Genomic DNA, 14,515 nt, shown 5'->3' on the forward strand with positions numbered 1-14,515 from the left:
ATATATATACTTAGCACATGCAATGCCCTAGGTTTGATCCCCCAAAAATAAAATAAAAAGACTTTGTCAAATATATTCTCTTCATGTTATTCTTATTATTGAATTATGAAATCAAGTCCTAGATTACCTACTATTTTCCCCATACATATTTCAGTATGCACTGCTTAAAAAATGGACACTTTTTACATAACCACAATGCCATTATCACAGTCAACAAAACTAAAAATAATTTCACGGTATCCTTATGACCAAATCTTGAGTCTGTGAAGGAGGCAACTGAGTAGAACAATAAGAATCAGTACATCTAGTTTCCCGTAGGTCAAGGACCAAAAATAGAAAATAGGAATTAAGGACACTAGATGTTAGAAAGTTATTAACCACTAGTGAAAAACAGACATCAATTTTTAGTGATTCTAAATCTCTTCTAATTAAAAAACTCACAAACTGGAGAAGTACAATGATCTCTAAGAATAACTAACATCGTTTACCAGAAATTACTTCTCCAATCAGCTTCTGGGGTTTGGTGATCAGCAGATGGCCAAATGTACCAGTGATGCTTGGTAAACTTATGTTGAACAGCAAATGGTTGTTTCAGATTTTGTATATATAGACTGGCTTCAATGGTATATGAGGCTTTTCAATAAAATATCTCTAGTAATAATCTCAAGATAATAAACTACATCTCACATGTCAAATCAGGAAGTGGTTTTTCTTGGTCATCTGTCTACTCTGATGCCAAAATTTTATTACTGAACAAAACCCAGACCTGTTGGGACCAGCAGCGACAGGAGCCACAAAATTCTGCTGAGTACTTTCCTTTATAGGTCTGAATCATAAATCAGAAGGATACAGGACCACAGGGTCACAGAATGTGAGAGAGGGAAAGGGCTTGGATTCAGCTAGGTTCAACATCCTTTCTCTCCTCTCTAACTGGGAAACTGGAGGCTACGGACAGCCAGGGGAGGAAGAGCAGAGGTTTTCCTAATTCTTAATGGAATCATATAATTGGGAATGAAGGGAAAAGTGGAAAGAAAAGCATGCAAGACTTCATTAGAAGCATGAGTTACAATTAAGAAAAAGTGAGATAAGAATTGTACCATATGCTGAACTTTAATCAACTTACTTAATGGAATATTATCTGCACTTAGTCCACCAAATAGGAAAAGCTTATCATCAGCTATGGGTGTTAAAGTGTGCCATGACCGATGTTTCGGGCTTTCTCCATTAACAGGAATCCTGTAGCAAGGGGAAAAAAATTAAACTATATGAGTCAAATAAAAGGTTTTCTGGTCATCTCAGATTTTAAAAGAAAGAAACTTCTTTTACTGCTCAAAAAAGAGTTGATTTTGCTAGTCTAATATGAAAGTTTAAAAAACATTAAGTTCTTAGAAGAATTTATACAATTTCTTTTAGTATAATACCCATTCAACCTGCCCACAGAACACAGGGTGAAAATGAAAGTCAGTTCCCAGCTCGTTCACAATGTGTGTTTTCTTGTTGGTTAATCAACACCCTTTCTCAGTCTTCCGATGCAGTTATTTTCCTGTCAATAACCTTTTAGTGTTGTTTCATGTTTAGTTTTCTGTTTTTAACCCATTTCTCCAAGGACATTGTAAGTTTTGTAGTTACTATTTCTGCTTGGGTCTACGTACAGAAGTTCCCAGAGCATTATCTTCTTCTGAAAATGCTAGCTACTCTAATTCAAATGAAAGTACACATGCCATTCCAGATCCAGGATAAATCTCTACAGGTTTCCCTCAAGTATCCTCTTAAGAGCAGAAATAAAAAAAACACAAACGTAAGTCATAAGCAAAAAGTTTCATTCAGGAGGTGGGGAGACAGCATTTTTCAACATTCCGGAATGCTTCATAATAACAAGCCATCCTTCAAAGATGTAATTTAGTTGTTCCAAAATGGAAACTGTTTTTGTGAATTATAAGAAACACTTGAGTTTAAGCATTTAAGTTATAAAAGTATTTTTTAAATAGGAGAACTCTCTTATAATCTTGTCTCTCAGCAATAAGAAGTAACACTAATTTTTTTTTCTTTTTTGCAGTACTGGAAATTGAACCTAGGGCCTTCACACTGAAATTACATCCCCAGCACCTTGTATTTTTGAGACAGGGTCTCACTAAGTCTCTAAGCTCAGACCGGGCTTGAACTTGCTCATCCTCTGAGTGCTGAGATTATAGGTGCCGGTTACCAAGCCCAACGTTTTTAAAGACCTTAATGTATATATTAATGTATTTATTAAAATTTAAGTAAGACTGTATATTCTATTCTGTAACTTTTTTCACTGAATATCTTATAAATTATCTCTTAGATGCACAATCTCACACACATACATAAATTTGCCATATCTTTGAAGAAACTGAATCAAAGTACAAGTTTTATTCTACTATTTTAAACATATTTCTAGACTACTGTCTAGGAATATAGCTCCAATCTGCACGCTTACCAGTTGTGTTGTTACACCCCAGCACACACTCATTGTTGTAATTATTTTTATCTGACAAATAACTGAAAACTTACTTTTATTTCTATTTCTTTGATAATCTACGAGGTTGAACATCATTTCACAATAATTTTTTCCTATTAGTAATTCCGATGGGTTCAGTCAGTACTTCCCACCTGTTAGGCAAGTGCTCTATCATTGAGATAACCCTGCCAGCCCCCTCTTAGGATTTCTTTGTACTATTATTAATGTTTTTTGCCCACTTTCCTATGGAATTCTTTGTCTTCTTCTGGGAGATTTTTTGAGTTTGTGTAAATCTTTGCCCGCACCTCTCTGTTGAAGATGTAACAGCCAGATGTACTGGCACATGTCTGTAAACCTAGCGCTCCAGAAAGCTGAGGCAGGAGGATGGCAAGTCTGAGAGGCCCTGGGTTAAATTCCCAGTACCCCAGCATCCAAAATTGTAAATATTATCTTTTCAATGTGCATTTTCCAATTTGCCATTAAACTTTTTGTGGTACATTTTTCTAGAGAAATATTTATTATTTATTTTAATTTTTGTGGTACTAGATATCAAACCCAGGGGTTCTCTACCATAAAGTTACATCTCCAGGCATTTTAAAAAATTTTATTTAGAGACAGGATCTCATTAAGTTGCTTGGCTGCCCTCAAACATGCAACCCTCCTGTGTGTCTCCTAAGGATTGGGGCACAGGCTGCCCACCAGGCCTCACAAGAAATATCTCTTTCTTTTCTTTTTTTTTTTTTCAAGACAGAGTCTCACTATGCAGCCCAGGTTGGCCTCAAACTCACAGCAATCCTCCTGTCCCTACTTCCCAAGTGCTAGGATTACAGGTGTGTGCTACCTCATCCAGCTAAGATATACTTAATTTTTAAGTGGTCTTACCGTCAGTTTTTTCGTTCATAAAATTTGAGCTTATATATTTATAGAAGCTTTTTCAATGTCTCCATTGTATTGTACTGTATTGTATATGTATCATACTGGGGATCGAATGTAGAGGCATTCTATCACTGAGCCACATCCTTGGCCCTCCCTTCCTTCCTTCCTTCCTCCCTATCTATCTATCTATCTATCTATTTATTTTCTGGGGGTTTTTTTGAGACAAGGTCTCGCCATGTAATTCAGGCTGGCCTGGAACTCACTATGTATCCCAGGCTGGTCTGGAACTTGAAGCAATCCTCCTGCTTCAGTCTCCTGAGTGCTGGGATTACAGGCATGTGCCACCACATCTAGCAGCCCTTTATTTTATACTGTAGAAAAAGAGTTTAACTAGGCTGCCCAGCTAGGCCCCAACATATCATTGTCCTGCTCAGCCTCCTAAGTAGCCAAGACTACAGTATTTTGTCACCAAGTCCAACTCAAGGTCATGATTTTAAATAGAATGTGTTATGGGTTTTTTAAAAAATGTGCTATGTTTTGTTGATACTTTTACTTCAACGTTATTTGTACTTTAGAATAATACATAGCTCTGGCTTCATTTCATTGCAGGAATGGCCAAATTGATAGTTAAACCTACTTATTCTATTGTTAAATACATATTGTGAACCATAAATAAAACCTGACTTTTTTCGCTTCATTATCTACTCATGTGATGACCTCACTCAACTACTCCTTCTTTCTTCTGACTATAAAACTAGTGCTTTCGGGGCTGGGGATTTAGCTCAGCGGCAAAGCGCCTGCCTGGCAAGCGCAAGGTCGTGAGTTCGGTTCCCAGAACCAGAGAAAAACAAAAACAAAAAACAAAAACAAAACAAAACAAAAAACTAGTGCTTTCAATAGAGCCAGTTTTCAACTCTTAGTAGCTTCACGTTGTATGCAGTTCAAAGAACAAACTAAACTTGTACATTCTTTGCTTAGACATTTAATTTGAAGAATAAAAAAATTACAGTTCAATATTTTTGGGAACCCAGATTTGGATTACAACCACACACAACCCTAGACTGAAATGAACCTAGATTTCAAACATACCTTCCAGACCAGGCCCAAGTGTCTAAGTTTAGATAGTGCAAGTCACTCATCCGCGTTTGCTAAAATAAAAGTACATCACATTAGACCATGGTTAATACCTTTTCCAGACTACAGTGTTAGCTTAAAATAAGTTCAGATTAAAAATAAACTCTCTTCTCCTTAACATTAGAAGCTTAAATACTTTTTTTTTTTTTTTCCCGGTACTGGGAATCGAACTCACGACCTTGCACTTTCCAGGCAGGTGCTGTGCCACTGAGCTAAATCCCCAGCCCCTAGAAGCTTAAATACTTTAGGGAAGCAGTTCTAAGAATTAATACAACGAACATAGTGCTCCCAAATTAATGTGTGAAAGGAAAAAGGAAGAAATGGGTTTAAACTATCAGGGTTCATTTGATAAGAAATTAAGCTTTTCTGATACTGCATTAAAGTGCAAGTTTCTCTCTTTAAAATATGGTTTATAATCATCTGTGACTGCTTGTGTATGGTCTGATTTAGAAATATAAAATAAATAAAAGTTACTATTAAATGCTATTTTAGGGGCTGGGGATTTAGCTCAGCAGCACAGCACCTGCCTGGCAAGCACAAGGTCCTGAGTTCGATTCCCGGTACCAGAAAAAAAAAAAAAGCCAAAATTAAAAAAAAATGCTATTTTAGTATCCAGAGGGTTTATGTTTTTTGTTTTGTTTTGGTTTTTGAGACAGGGTCTTGCTATGTAGTTCAGGCTGGCCTTGAACTCACTAGGTAGCCCCAGCTGGCCTCAAATTTGCAGTGATTTCCTGCCTCGGCCTCCCAAGTGCTATATCTAGAGTTTTTGAATGTTCAGTTGTTTCACAAAATCAGAGGATACATTTTTATAACAAGCATCAAACATAACAATACCATTTCCATCAACAGTACTCACCAGAACACGTCCACCAAAGACGTAACCCTTATTTCCAATAACTGCACACGAATGCGCGGCGCGTGGCTGTGGTGGAGCTCCACCCTGCAAGCAGAGAGCAGAACACAGTGCAAGTGGTGAAATATCCGTAAGAGGCCACATTCCTACTCGGGATGAGAAACTCCTCAGCGCTAAGCTGCTGATGTAATTCAATTAAAGCACCTCATGCAATAGTTCATGCTAAAAAATATAATTATAGAAAAATACTACTCATTAAGAATAAAATTTATTCCTTCTTTACTTTTTAAAGCATTTCTCTCTTCCTTTGGTGCTGGAGGTGAACTCAAGAGAATCGTGCATGCTTGGCAATCGCTCTACCACTGAGCTACATCCCCATCCCTTTTTAAATTTCTTATACCAGTTGTCCATGCTGGCCTCAAAACTATGAACCTCCGGCCTCAGCCTCCTGAGTATCTGGGATTACAAGTGTGCTGTGACACCACACTGTCTTCTTAGGCATTTTTCTTAAATGCCTGATACTATTTAACACAATTAAATTTCATACAAAGTTTAGCTTGGAATATAAGTGATTTAAAAATCAAATTTAAAAATAGCCCTCCACACACACCAAGTTAATATGAGGAATGAGCAGTGTAAAATGAGACAGTCGAGACAGTCTCAGACTCCAAAAAATTAAATATGCTCTCACACCCCTCAAATTCAGGGGAAAACTGCATTGCTGGCCTCAGCCAAACTGTGCTTTCCCTCTCCCTACTGTTTTAACCCTAAATAACACTTCTCTATACTTTACTTTGAATAAATAAAGCAGATCTTTTCTTTTCTTTTTTTTTCTTCTTCCAGGTACCGGGAATCAAACTCAGGACCTTGCACTTGCCAGGCAGGTGCTGTGCCCTGAGCTAAATCCCCAGCCCCAAGCAGATCTTTCCTTTAGAGAAGATTTTAGTTGGTGCAAGAAAGCGAACATAATGAGTAAGTGAATGAACAGGAACTGAAGAAGTGCCTCGGGGAGCAGCTCAGTTAGAGCCGCGTGAGAAGGTGCTTAGCAGTTGAGAGAGGGGCCTGGGTTCAACAGGGAGCGAAGGAAAGAGAACTGAAGGGAAATCGTCTGCATTATTTCCATGTGTTCGGGATGGGTGCCTCTGTGTGTCATTTCATCCAAGTTCCGAAAGAACCAATATATTCAGCTCACTGGCTACTAAACATGGACACAGGAAACTTACATTTTACACCCAATATGTTCAAGGCTTATGAGAAAGTCAACGTGGAGAAAGAATTCAGATTTTACAGATTACATTTAAATAAGTGAGACAGAATCACGTAAGAGTTTCATTTTCCAGCCTTTCTGGCAAGCTAGGACTTGTATTGTTACTGTGTCCCAGGAGTGCCAGACCCTTGCTCATCTCTAAGGAAGTAAAGGGTTACAAGGCCTGGAAGAGATTAGGATTGGTTTCAGGAGACTGAGCCTCAGTAATATTTCTCCCCACCTACCCGCTGACATGAAATTAACTTACACAAAAGCCTTTTATTCCACCGATAAAAGACACCACAAGTATGTGCAGAGCTGCGGATGTGGGTCTCTCTTACACAGGATGGGTTTTGTTAAGGTTGTCAAGAATAAGGCCTACTTTAAGAGATACCAAGTGAAGTTCAGAAGAAGATGAGAGGGTAAAACTGATTACTATGCCCGGAAACGCTTGGTGATCCAGGACAAAAGTAAGTACAGCACACCTAAATACAGGATGATAGTCCGTGTCACTAACAGAGATACCATTTATCACACTGCTGATGCCCGTATCGCAGGGGATATGACAGTGCGGCACGTGCACATGAACTACCAAAGTATGGATGAAAGCTGGCCGAACAAATTATGCTGCAGCATATTGTACTGGCCTGCTGCTGGCCCGCAGGCGTCTCAGTAGGGTTGGCATAGATAACATCTGTGAAGGCAGCTGGAGCTGACTGCAGGTGAACACAATGTGGAAAGCACTGATGGTAAACCTGGTGCCTTCACCTGCTATTTGGATGCAGGCCTTGCCAGAACTACAACTGGCAATGAAATGTTTGGAGCCCTAAAGGGTGCTGTGGATGGAGCTTGTCTACCCCTTACAGTACCAAATGAGTCCCTGGTTATGATTCTGAAAGCAAGGAGTTCAATGCAGAAGTACATCGGAAGCACATCACAGGTCAGAATGATGCAGACTATATGCGTTACCTAACGGAAGAAGATGAAGACGCTTACAAGAAACAGTTCTCTCAGTACATGAACAACCATGTAACTCCAGACATGATCGAGGAGATGTATGAAAAAGCTCATGCTGCTATACGAGAGAATCCAGTCTATGAAAAGAAACCGAAAAGAGAAGATAAAGAGGTGGAACTGTCCCAAAATGTCCCTTGCCCAGAAGAAAGGTCAGGTAGCTCAAAAGAAGGCAAGCTTCCTCAGAGCTCACGAGCAGGCTGCCAAGAGTTAAACCAAATTTCTATGAAGATTTTTCAGATAAAGACCAATAAACTTATTCATCAAGCAAAAAAAAAAAAAAAGATAAAAGATATCAATTCTTAAAATTCAAATGCTGATTGAAGGAAAATTCAATTGACAAGTATAAATAACTGACAGTCAGTACTAAAATTAGAAATGAAGAGAACAGAAGAGCACTGGAAACCTGAAATTCACTGCCTGGAGAAAGAGGCCCCAGAGAGGCTCAAACTCTAAAGCACAGAACTTCCCAATATTTCCATCAGCAGACGCTGGACTGTAAGGAACTGTACTTGTGTACTTGTATTAATAGACAATGTTAGTTCTGCCTGCTTGGCTTCCCTTCTATTCAGTTCTGGTCAGCTTTATCACTCACAATACCCCCCTACACAGACACACACACACACACACACACCAGGCTGGGTACGTGACTCAAGACTGGCCAGGCGTCCCCTTGGCAACAGGGGTGCTGTATGAGTAGGAACATGCCCAAGTAGAGTCACAGTCCCTTTCTAGGACTAACATATGAACATTGGAGAGTATATCGCAAAGAACCACTTCAGAGCTAGGGCTCTGTTCCTTCCTAAATGGCCCAGGTGGTTTGTAGTGGATGGAATGAAGCAGGCACACACAGGGAAGCAGGGACAAACAGACAGAGAGAGACAGAAGGTACTGTGAGGGTACTGAGAAATGGGCTCTAGTTCCTGAGGCACTTGTCTGTATAGCTCTTACGCTGTATGAACCATGCTAAATTGCTTAAACTAATTTGAATTTGTGTTTGGTCACTAGCAAATGAATGAAAATTGACAATGTATTTTTATCACACTATAATGCATACTGCTCTGACTTCAAGGGTTTATCAAAACATAGGTAGCCAGGCACAGAGTCAGATGCCTGTAATCCCAGCACTCTGGGAGACCAAGGCAGGAGAACTGCAAGTTTGAGCCCAGCTTGGGCAAGTGTCTCAAAATACAAAATAAAAATAAAATATAAAAACGAGGGGATGTGGCTCAGTGTGAATGGTCTAGATTCAATCCCCGGTACCACATACACACACACACACACACACACACACACACACACACAAAAAAAAAAAAAAAAAACAACCCACAGGTGTTTAAAGTTACGAACTTTTGATAAAGGACTTCAGGGGTGGTGAGAGAGTCTCACTAGTGGTCCAGGCTGGCCTTGAACTCACTAGGAAAGCCAGGCTGACCTCAAATTGTAATCTTTCTGCCTCGGCTTGCTGGGATTATAGGTCTGAGCATGGCACCTGGTTTTATAGAAGATTTTTTGAAAAGATCTCACATTAAATTGAGGCATGACATTTGGGGCAAAGAATGATGATGGTATCTCTTTAAAAGATTGTTTCTAGAGAATCTTATCTAACATGGAGAAAAATATATGATTTTTTAAAAGGTACTGGTAACAGTACTCAAGAGAATTATTTTGCACATGACTACAAAACCACATATTAAAACCTAAAAATTTAGTAAGAAACTAGATTTTTTAAGTATCAGTGAATATATAAATATAAAGGCAACTTTTACAACACTTACCTTAATTTCTGGTTGAAACCAAGTTTGTGTCTTTGTGTCAAATACATGGATGTCATTATGCCATCCCCAGAATATCTGCTCTTCCTAAAAGAGAAATTTTTAAAATATCTCAAAGCTTTCCTTTTCATATGATTGTTACAGTTTTGCTACATGTTTACTGGTTAAATAACAGACATCTTTAAAAAACCAGGCTCACTGTGAGCACAGCCACAGACCTAAGGCACACGCCACCCCTGGCAGAGTGCGTCCCCTGGTGCGTCCCTGGCCAGCGGGAGCTGCATCCGGCAACCCTTCCTCCTCAGCGCTGCTTCATGAATCACAATTCTCCATGTTCAGAATCTTCAGGTTCTTTTAAAGGATGCTCTCTTAAAATTGCACAGGACAGAATAAGTACTTAAATTCACACTCTGTTTCCTTAAAGTACAAGTACAGCGCAAGTGTCTGCTGTAATAAACATTAGAAGGCCTGGTTCCACTCCCCGCAAGTTCCCATCACTTCTAGTCCACCGTGCAATTTGCTCTGCTGGGTCAAACTAAAGCTAACTTTCTCCTTTATCTTCTAGGAGATAAAAGCCTTTGTTGGCAAGGAAAGGTTCAGCAGTTATACTGCACTGAGCATTTTTTAAACTGCTGAAGTTCTCCATCGCTACCCCAGCTTTCCTCTAGGGCATCTTTACACTTCGTGTCAGAAATGCATCACTTGTCTTTGATAGGACTCAGCACACAAGTCAAATACACCAAACAATTTACACAGTTTGGAATCTAAATGAAAAAAGTCTACTTGTTCTCCTGAGTGTTAGGACATACTCAGTAGCTTAACTGTTCTAGGGAAGAAAAACAATGGGTGATTTCACTGTAATAATAATTAGAAATAGTTGTAAGTTATATTTCTGAAAACTATTAGTAAAACTTTTAATAGCAAAATTTTAAAGATATTTCTTTTTAAAATTTTAAAACTAAAGCAGAAACATGGAGAATTTTTAAAATACCCATATACAAAGTGAAATACACATATACATTCACAGTAAAAATGTACAATGGTAACGTGTACTAGTAGAAGGTAGAACTAAAGTGAGACTATCCATCTTAGTAATGAGATCTTTTTTTTTTTCAGTTTAAGATCTTAACCTAGAAATTTATTGAAAGTAATCTCCAACACAAGTACACATTTTTAAAAAACACCTTTGTTAGCAAAAAGAATAAAAACTACTTTTCCTCCCCTCCAATGAATAAAACACTGTCGCCTTCCTGCTCCGTTTGGGAGCAAACCAAGAGTCCCAGCCTGAGGTTGAGGTCATGCCTTTTTATCCGTGAACATTCCTGGGATCTATAAATCCCTGCTCACCCCCACAGGATTTTCCGACCTCTTGTTCTGTGCCACACACGAAGCACTGGGGATGCGGTGCTGTTTAACACAGAACCTCTTGTTGGGAAAACTAAGGTCTGCCTGGGGGAGGGAGAGACAGAGAATCACAGGGTGCAACGATAAGGGTTACAAAGTATAAAGACACTACAAAAGTAAGAGTAAGGGAGAAAATCCCTCTGCTCGGTGGAGTGGAGAAGGTGGAGAAGGTTGGTGATTTTCCTCTTAAAGTGACATTTGGAAATATCTAGAGATATTTTGGTAGTTACAACTAGAGGAGAGGCCAAGGGGGCTGCTAAACAGCCTACTGTGCACAAGACAGCCCCTTATAAGAGAAGACGATCTGGCCCCACATATAAGAGCGCCACTGTAGGGCAGCAACGTTGCTGGAGCTGTGGTTAAAGATGACGGGTGCCTGCGAGTCAGCAGGTACGGAAGCCCATTCTGCCCAAAGGCTTCACTCTGCTGACAGCTTTGGGAGCATGGAGGGGGTAAGAACAAGACCAGATGACTCTGTCGTTCATTGGGAGAATGGAGAGGCCAGAGTTGTGATGAGGCTCGGGGACCATGATTGAGCTGTTTGCTGAGATGTCCACACTCCCCGATGAGATCTTTATACTTTGTAACCCTTATCACTGCACCCTGTGATTCTCTGTCTCTCCCTCCCCCAGGGAAGCAGACCTTGGTCTACTTGAGGATCCCCTCACCCACGTGAGAGTCTAGGTTTTCTGTTTTCTCCCAGCATCCATTTATCATCACAGTAAGAACATTCTCAGAGGTAAGGAGAGTGAGCTCTCTTGTGGTACCTCCTCGTAAGACAAATGCTTGGTTCTGTTTCATGCCATTACCCACAAGGATCCATAATGGCAAAAATCATGAAACTGCTGCTGAGTCTGTTTTCATGTATCCTGATGTGCTTGTCCCTCTATCCACATAGCCTGGTGGGTCACTGCAATGAGCCCATGACATCCATTTGGTAATGTGCCTTCATTAACCTACTAGTTCCTTTGTTGGGTCATTTTAGAGCCTAATCTCAGCCTACACTGAGATCAATATTTTTAAAGTCATCACTTAAGAGATTTCACTTTTATAACAATAATCTAACTAGTAAGAATAAGTAGGAAAAGTAATAGCACTACCAGCTCATTTATTCTTACGTAGAAGCCAGTCTGTGCTATGAATAATTCTGATAGACACGTCTAAGAGAAAGTGTATGTCAGCAACAGCTACTGTGATTAAATACAAACAAACTTCTCCCAATTTGTGCTAAAGCTTCAATCTAACAGAAGCAGGTATAAGTTATTAGGTGAGAGGCTCTCTTCCAATTGGATCCAAATCTAAAACAGTGAAAATACATTTTTCCATAGTGTTAATTACAGCAAATTAGTGCCTCTTAAAATTAGAAAGTTTTAAAAAAATTAGAAAGATTAGGTTCATTATTTCTAAAACTTGACAGCTGTGTTAAAATAAAATGTAAAGAGTGATTACTTTCTTACCCAAGACGCATCGTGAACATCAAAACAGTCTTGAAGTTCATTGTGTTTCCTACACCCATAACCACCAAAATATATTAATCTAGAAAACAAATGCAAAAAGGCAACTTTAGTAGTTCTACTTCTAGTTTGTCCACAAAGTTGAAACAGATCTTTTCTTTCACCCTAAGAACCTAAACAAGCCAAGCAAACTATAAAATCAGTTTCAAATAAAAATCAAAGAGCAGAGGTCACAAACACCTAAATGAAGCAATTCAGAAAGTGAGGAGGATCTCTATAGGACGGAAGAGAGACGTGGCTGCTTTCATCCCCAGTGTAACACCGGAAGGAAGACAAAAGCGTTACGTACAGACTTTGTGTAGAGAAACCATCCAAAGTTTTAACAGCTACATATAGGATGGCACAGAAGTTAGTATTTAGGAAACCTGGCAATAGCAGGAGTTGAACCCACTCCTAACTCTTCTGCATGCTCTTTAAGGAGGGCTCAGGATCAGTCATCAAAATCTGGAAGTAGGGGTTGAGTGTGTAGCTAAGTGGTAGAGCACTTGCTTAGCATGTAGTATGCTGGATCTGATCCCCAGCCACAGCACCACCAAAAAACAAAACAAAACAAAACAAACAAACTGGAAGCAGGGGACAGAGAGCTGGACAAATTTCACTGAAGCGATGTAAATGTTAAAGATACTAAAATTTGGGATCAGGACAGAAGAGCTGAAGAAACACCTGAGAGGCATGCAGAGCCTTTATACCAAAGACTAGGGGAAGAGATGCAAGACTGACAGAGATCTCCCAAGGCACAGAAAGCACAGAGATTGGAGAGCAAAGAGAACTTCCTAGTGGCCCAAAATCCTCCCTGCTATAGCAGGGAGATCTGCTATGAATCAGATCTCTCACAGTTCTGAGCAGTGGAAACTCAGCTTCAAAACACAGCTGAAAATCTTCAGTGCGCTAATGCAGGGCCCTCGTGAGTGTCCCACCTCAAAATAATGGAAGCCCATGGTGAAACAGAATCAAACTAAAGCTACCACCAAGCCCATCCGTGCACAGATCAACTACAGATTGACTTGATCCATCTCCCTTTCTAGAAGCCTAAAAAAAAAGGCATGTCACTTTCCAGAGATAAATATAATTAATTTCAGTCTTAACTGTCCTTTCATACAGAATGCCTGGCATATAATGAAAAATTATAAGATACATGAAAAAGCCAAAAAGAAAAAAAGGTGGCTCATGGTCAAGAGAGGAAAGAGTTAACATAAACAGACTCTTCAGGCCGGGTGTGGTGGCTCACGCCTGTAATCCCAGCACTCGGGAGGCTGAGGCAGGAGGATCGTTGAAAGTGCGAGACCAGCCTGGGCTACAAAGTGAGCTCAAGGCCAGCTTGAACTACATAGTGAGACCCTGTCTCAAAAAGACAAACAAAACAAAACAAAACAAAAAACATAAACAGACACAGAAGTGGCCCAGACACTGGGATTATCAGAAAAGGCCTTTTGAAATAACTGAATTTTAAGAAAAGCCTAATCTTGGGGCTGGGGATTTAGCTCAGTGGCACAGCGCCTGCCTGGCAAGCGCAAGGTCGTGAGTTCGATTCCTGGTACCAGAAAAAAAACAAAAAAAAACAAAAAAAAAAAAAGAAAAGAAAAGCCTAATCTCCAAAAAAGGTCCCAGGTGCTTAAAAAATAGTATCTGGTAGCCATTTGCCGGCTGGGGTCCACACACTCAGGGTTCCTGGAGGAACCACAAACTGAACTTTGTGGGCCTTGCTCAGTCATGTTCCTGTTCAACTGTCAAAATAAACAGCCTTTGAAAGTCCCATTTGGCCACCTGGACCCGATCAAATAAGTACGACCTGCAGTCAGGTTTAAAATCAACCAATTAGGAATGAGCACATTTATATCTTCATTTGCATAGTGACCTGTGTGGGTACCTTTCCAGGAATAACGAAGCAAATAAAGATCTTTGCTAGTCAAAGAAGAACCTAATTAGTCAAAAAAGAAATCACAAGGGAAATTAGAAACTACCTTGAGGGCTGGGGATATATCTCAGCAGCACAGCACCTGCCTGGCAAGCATGAGCTCCTGAGTTCGATTCCCAGTACCAAAAAAAACAGAAAAACTACTTTGAAATGAATGAAATGACACATACACCAAAACAAATGGGACACAGTAAAGGCAAGCCTCAGAGAGAAGTGTACAGCTGTAAATACCTACACCTAAAAAAAAAAAAAAAAAAAAAAACAGGAACCACTACAGAACTAGAAAAAAAAACCCAGCACATTAA

At 39.7% G+C, this 14,515-nt stretch overlaps 1 protein-coding gene and 1 pseudogene across 3 annotated transcripts in view; one reads left to right on the forward strand and one right to left on the reverse strand.

Annotated features, from left to right (window-relative positions):
• Positions 1 to 14,515, reverse strand: part of Klhdc1 (kelch domain containing 1) — a 55,821-nt gene that overhangs the window by 13,984 nt on the left and 27,322 nt on the right. For all 3 annotated transcript variants that reach the window (XM_005376833.2, XM_005376835.2, XM_005376834.2), the window contains exons 5-9: positions 12,239 to 12,317; positions 9,381 to 9,464; positions 5,346 to 5,429; positions 4,445 to 4,503; positions 1,124 to 1,236 (exon numbers count right to left, since the gene is read on the reverse strand). In XM_005376833.2, the coding sequence (XP_005376890.1) occupies positions 1,124 to 1,236; positions 4,445 to 4,503; positions 5,346 to 5,429; positions 9,381 to 9,464; positions 12,239 to 12,317 (419 nt within the window). The remainder of the gene's footprint in view (positions 1 to 1,123; positions 1,237 to 4,444; positions 4,504 to 5,345; positions 5,430 to 9,380; positions 9,465 to 12,238; positions 12,318 to 14,515) is intronic.
• On the forward strand, positions 6,583 to 7,886 carry LOC102027497 (annotated as a pseudogene).

This window comes from Chinchilla lanigera, unplaced genomic scaffold, assembly GCF_000276665.1.
Source record: "Chinchilla lanigera isolate Chin_1 unplaced genomic scaffold, ChiLan1.0 scaffold00008, whole genome shotgun sequence".
Taxonomy (NCBI): Eukaryota; Metazoa; Chordata; class Mammalia; order Rodentia; family Chinchillidae; genus Chinchilla; species Chinchilla lanigera.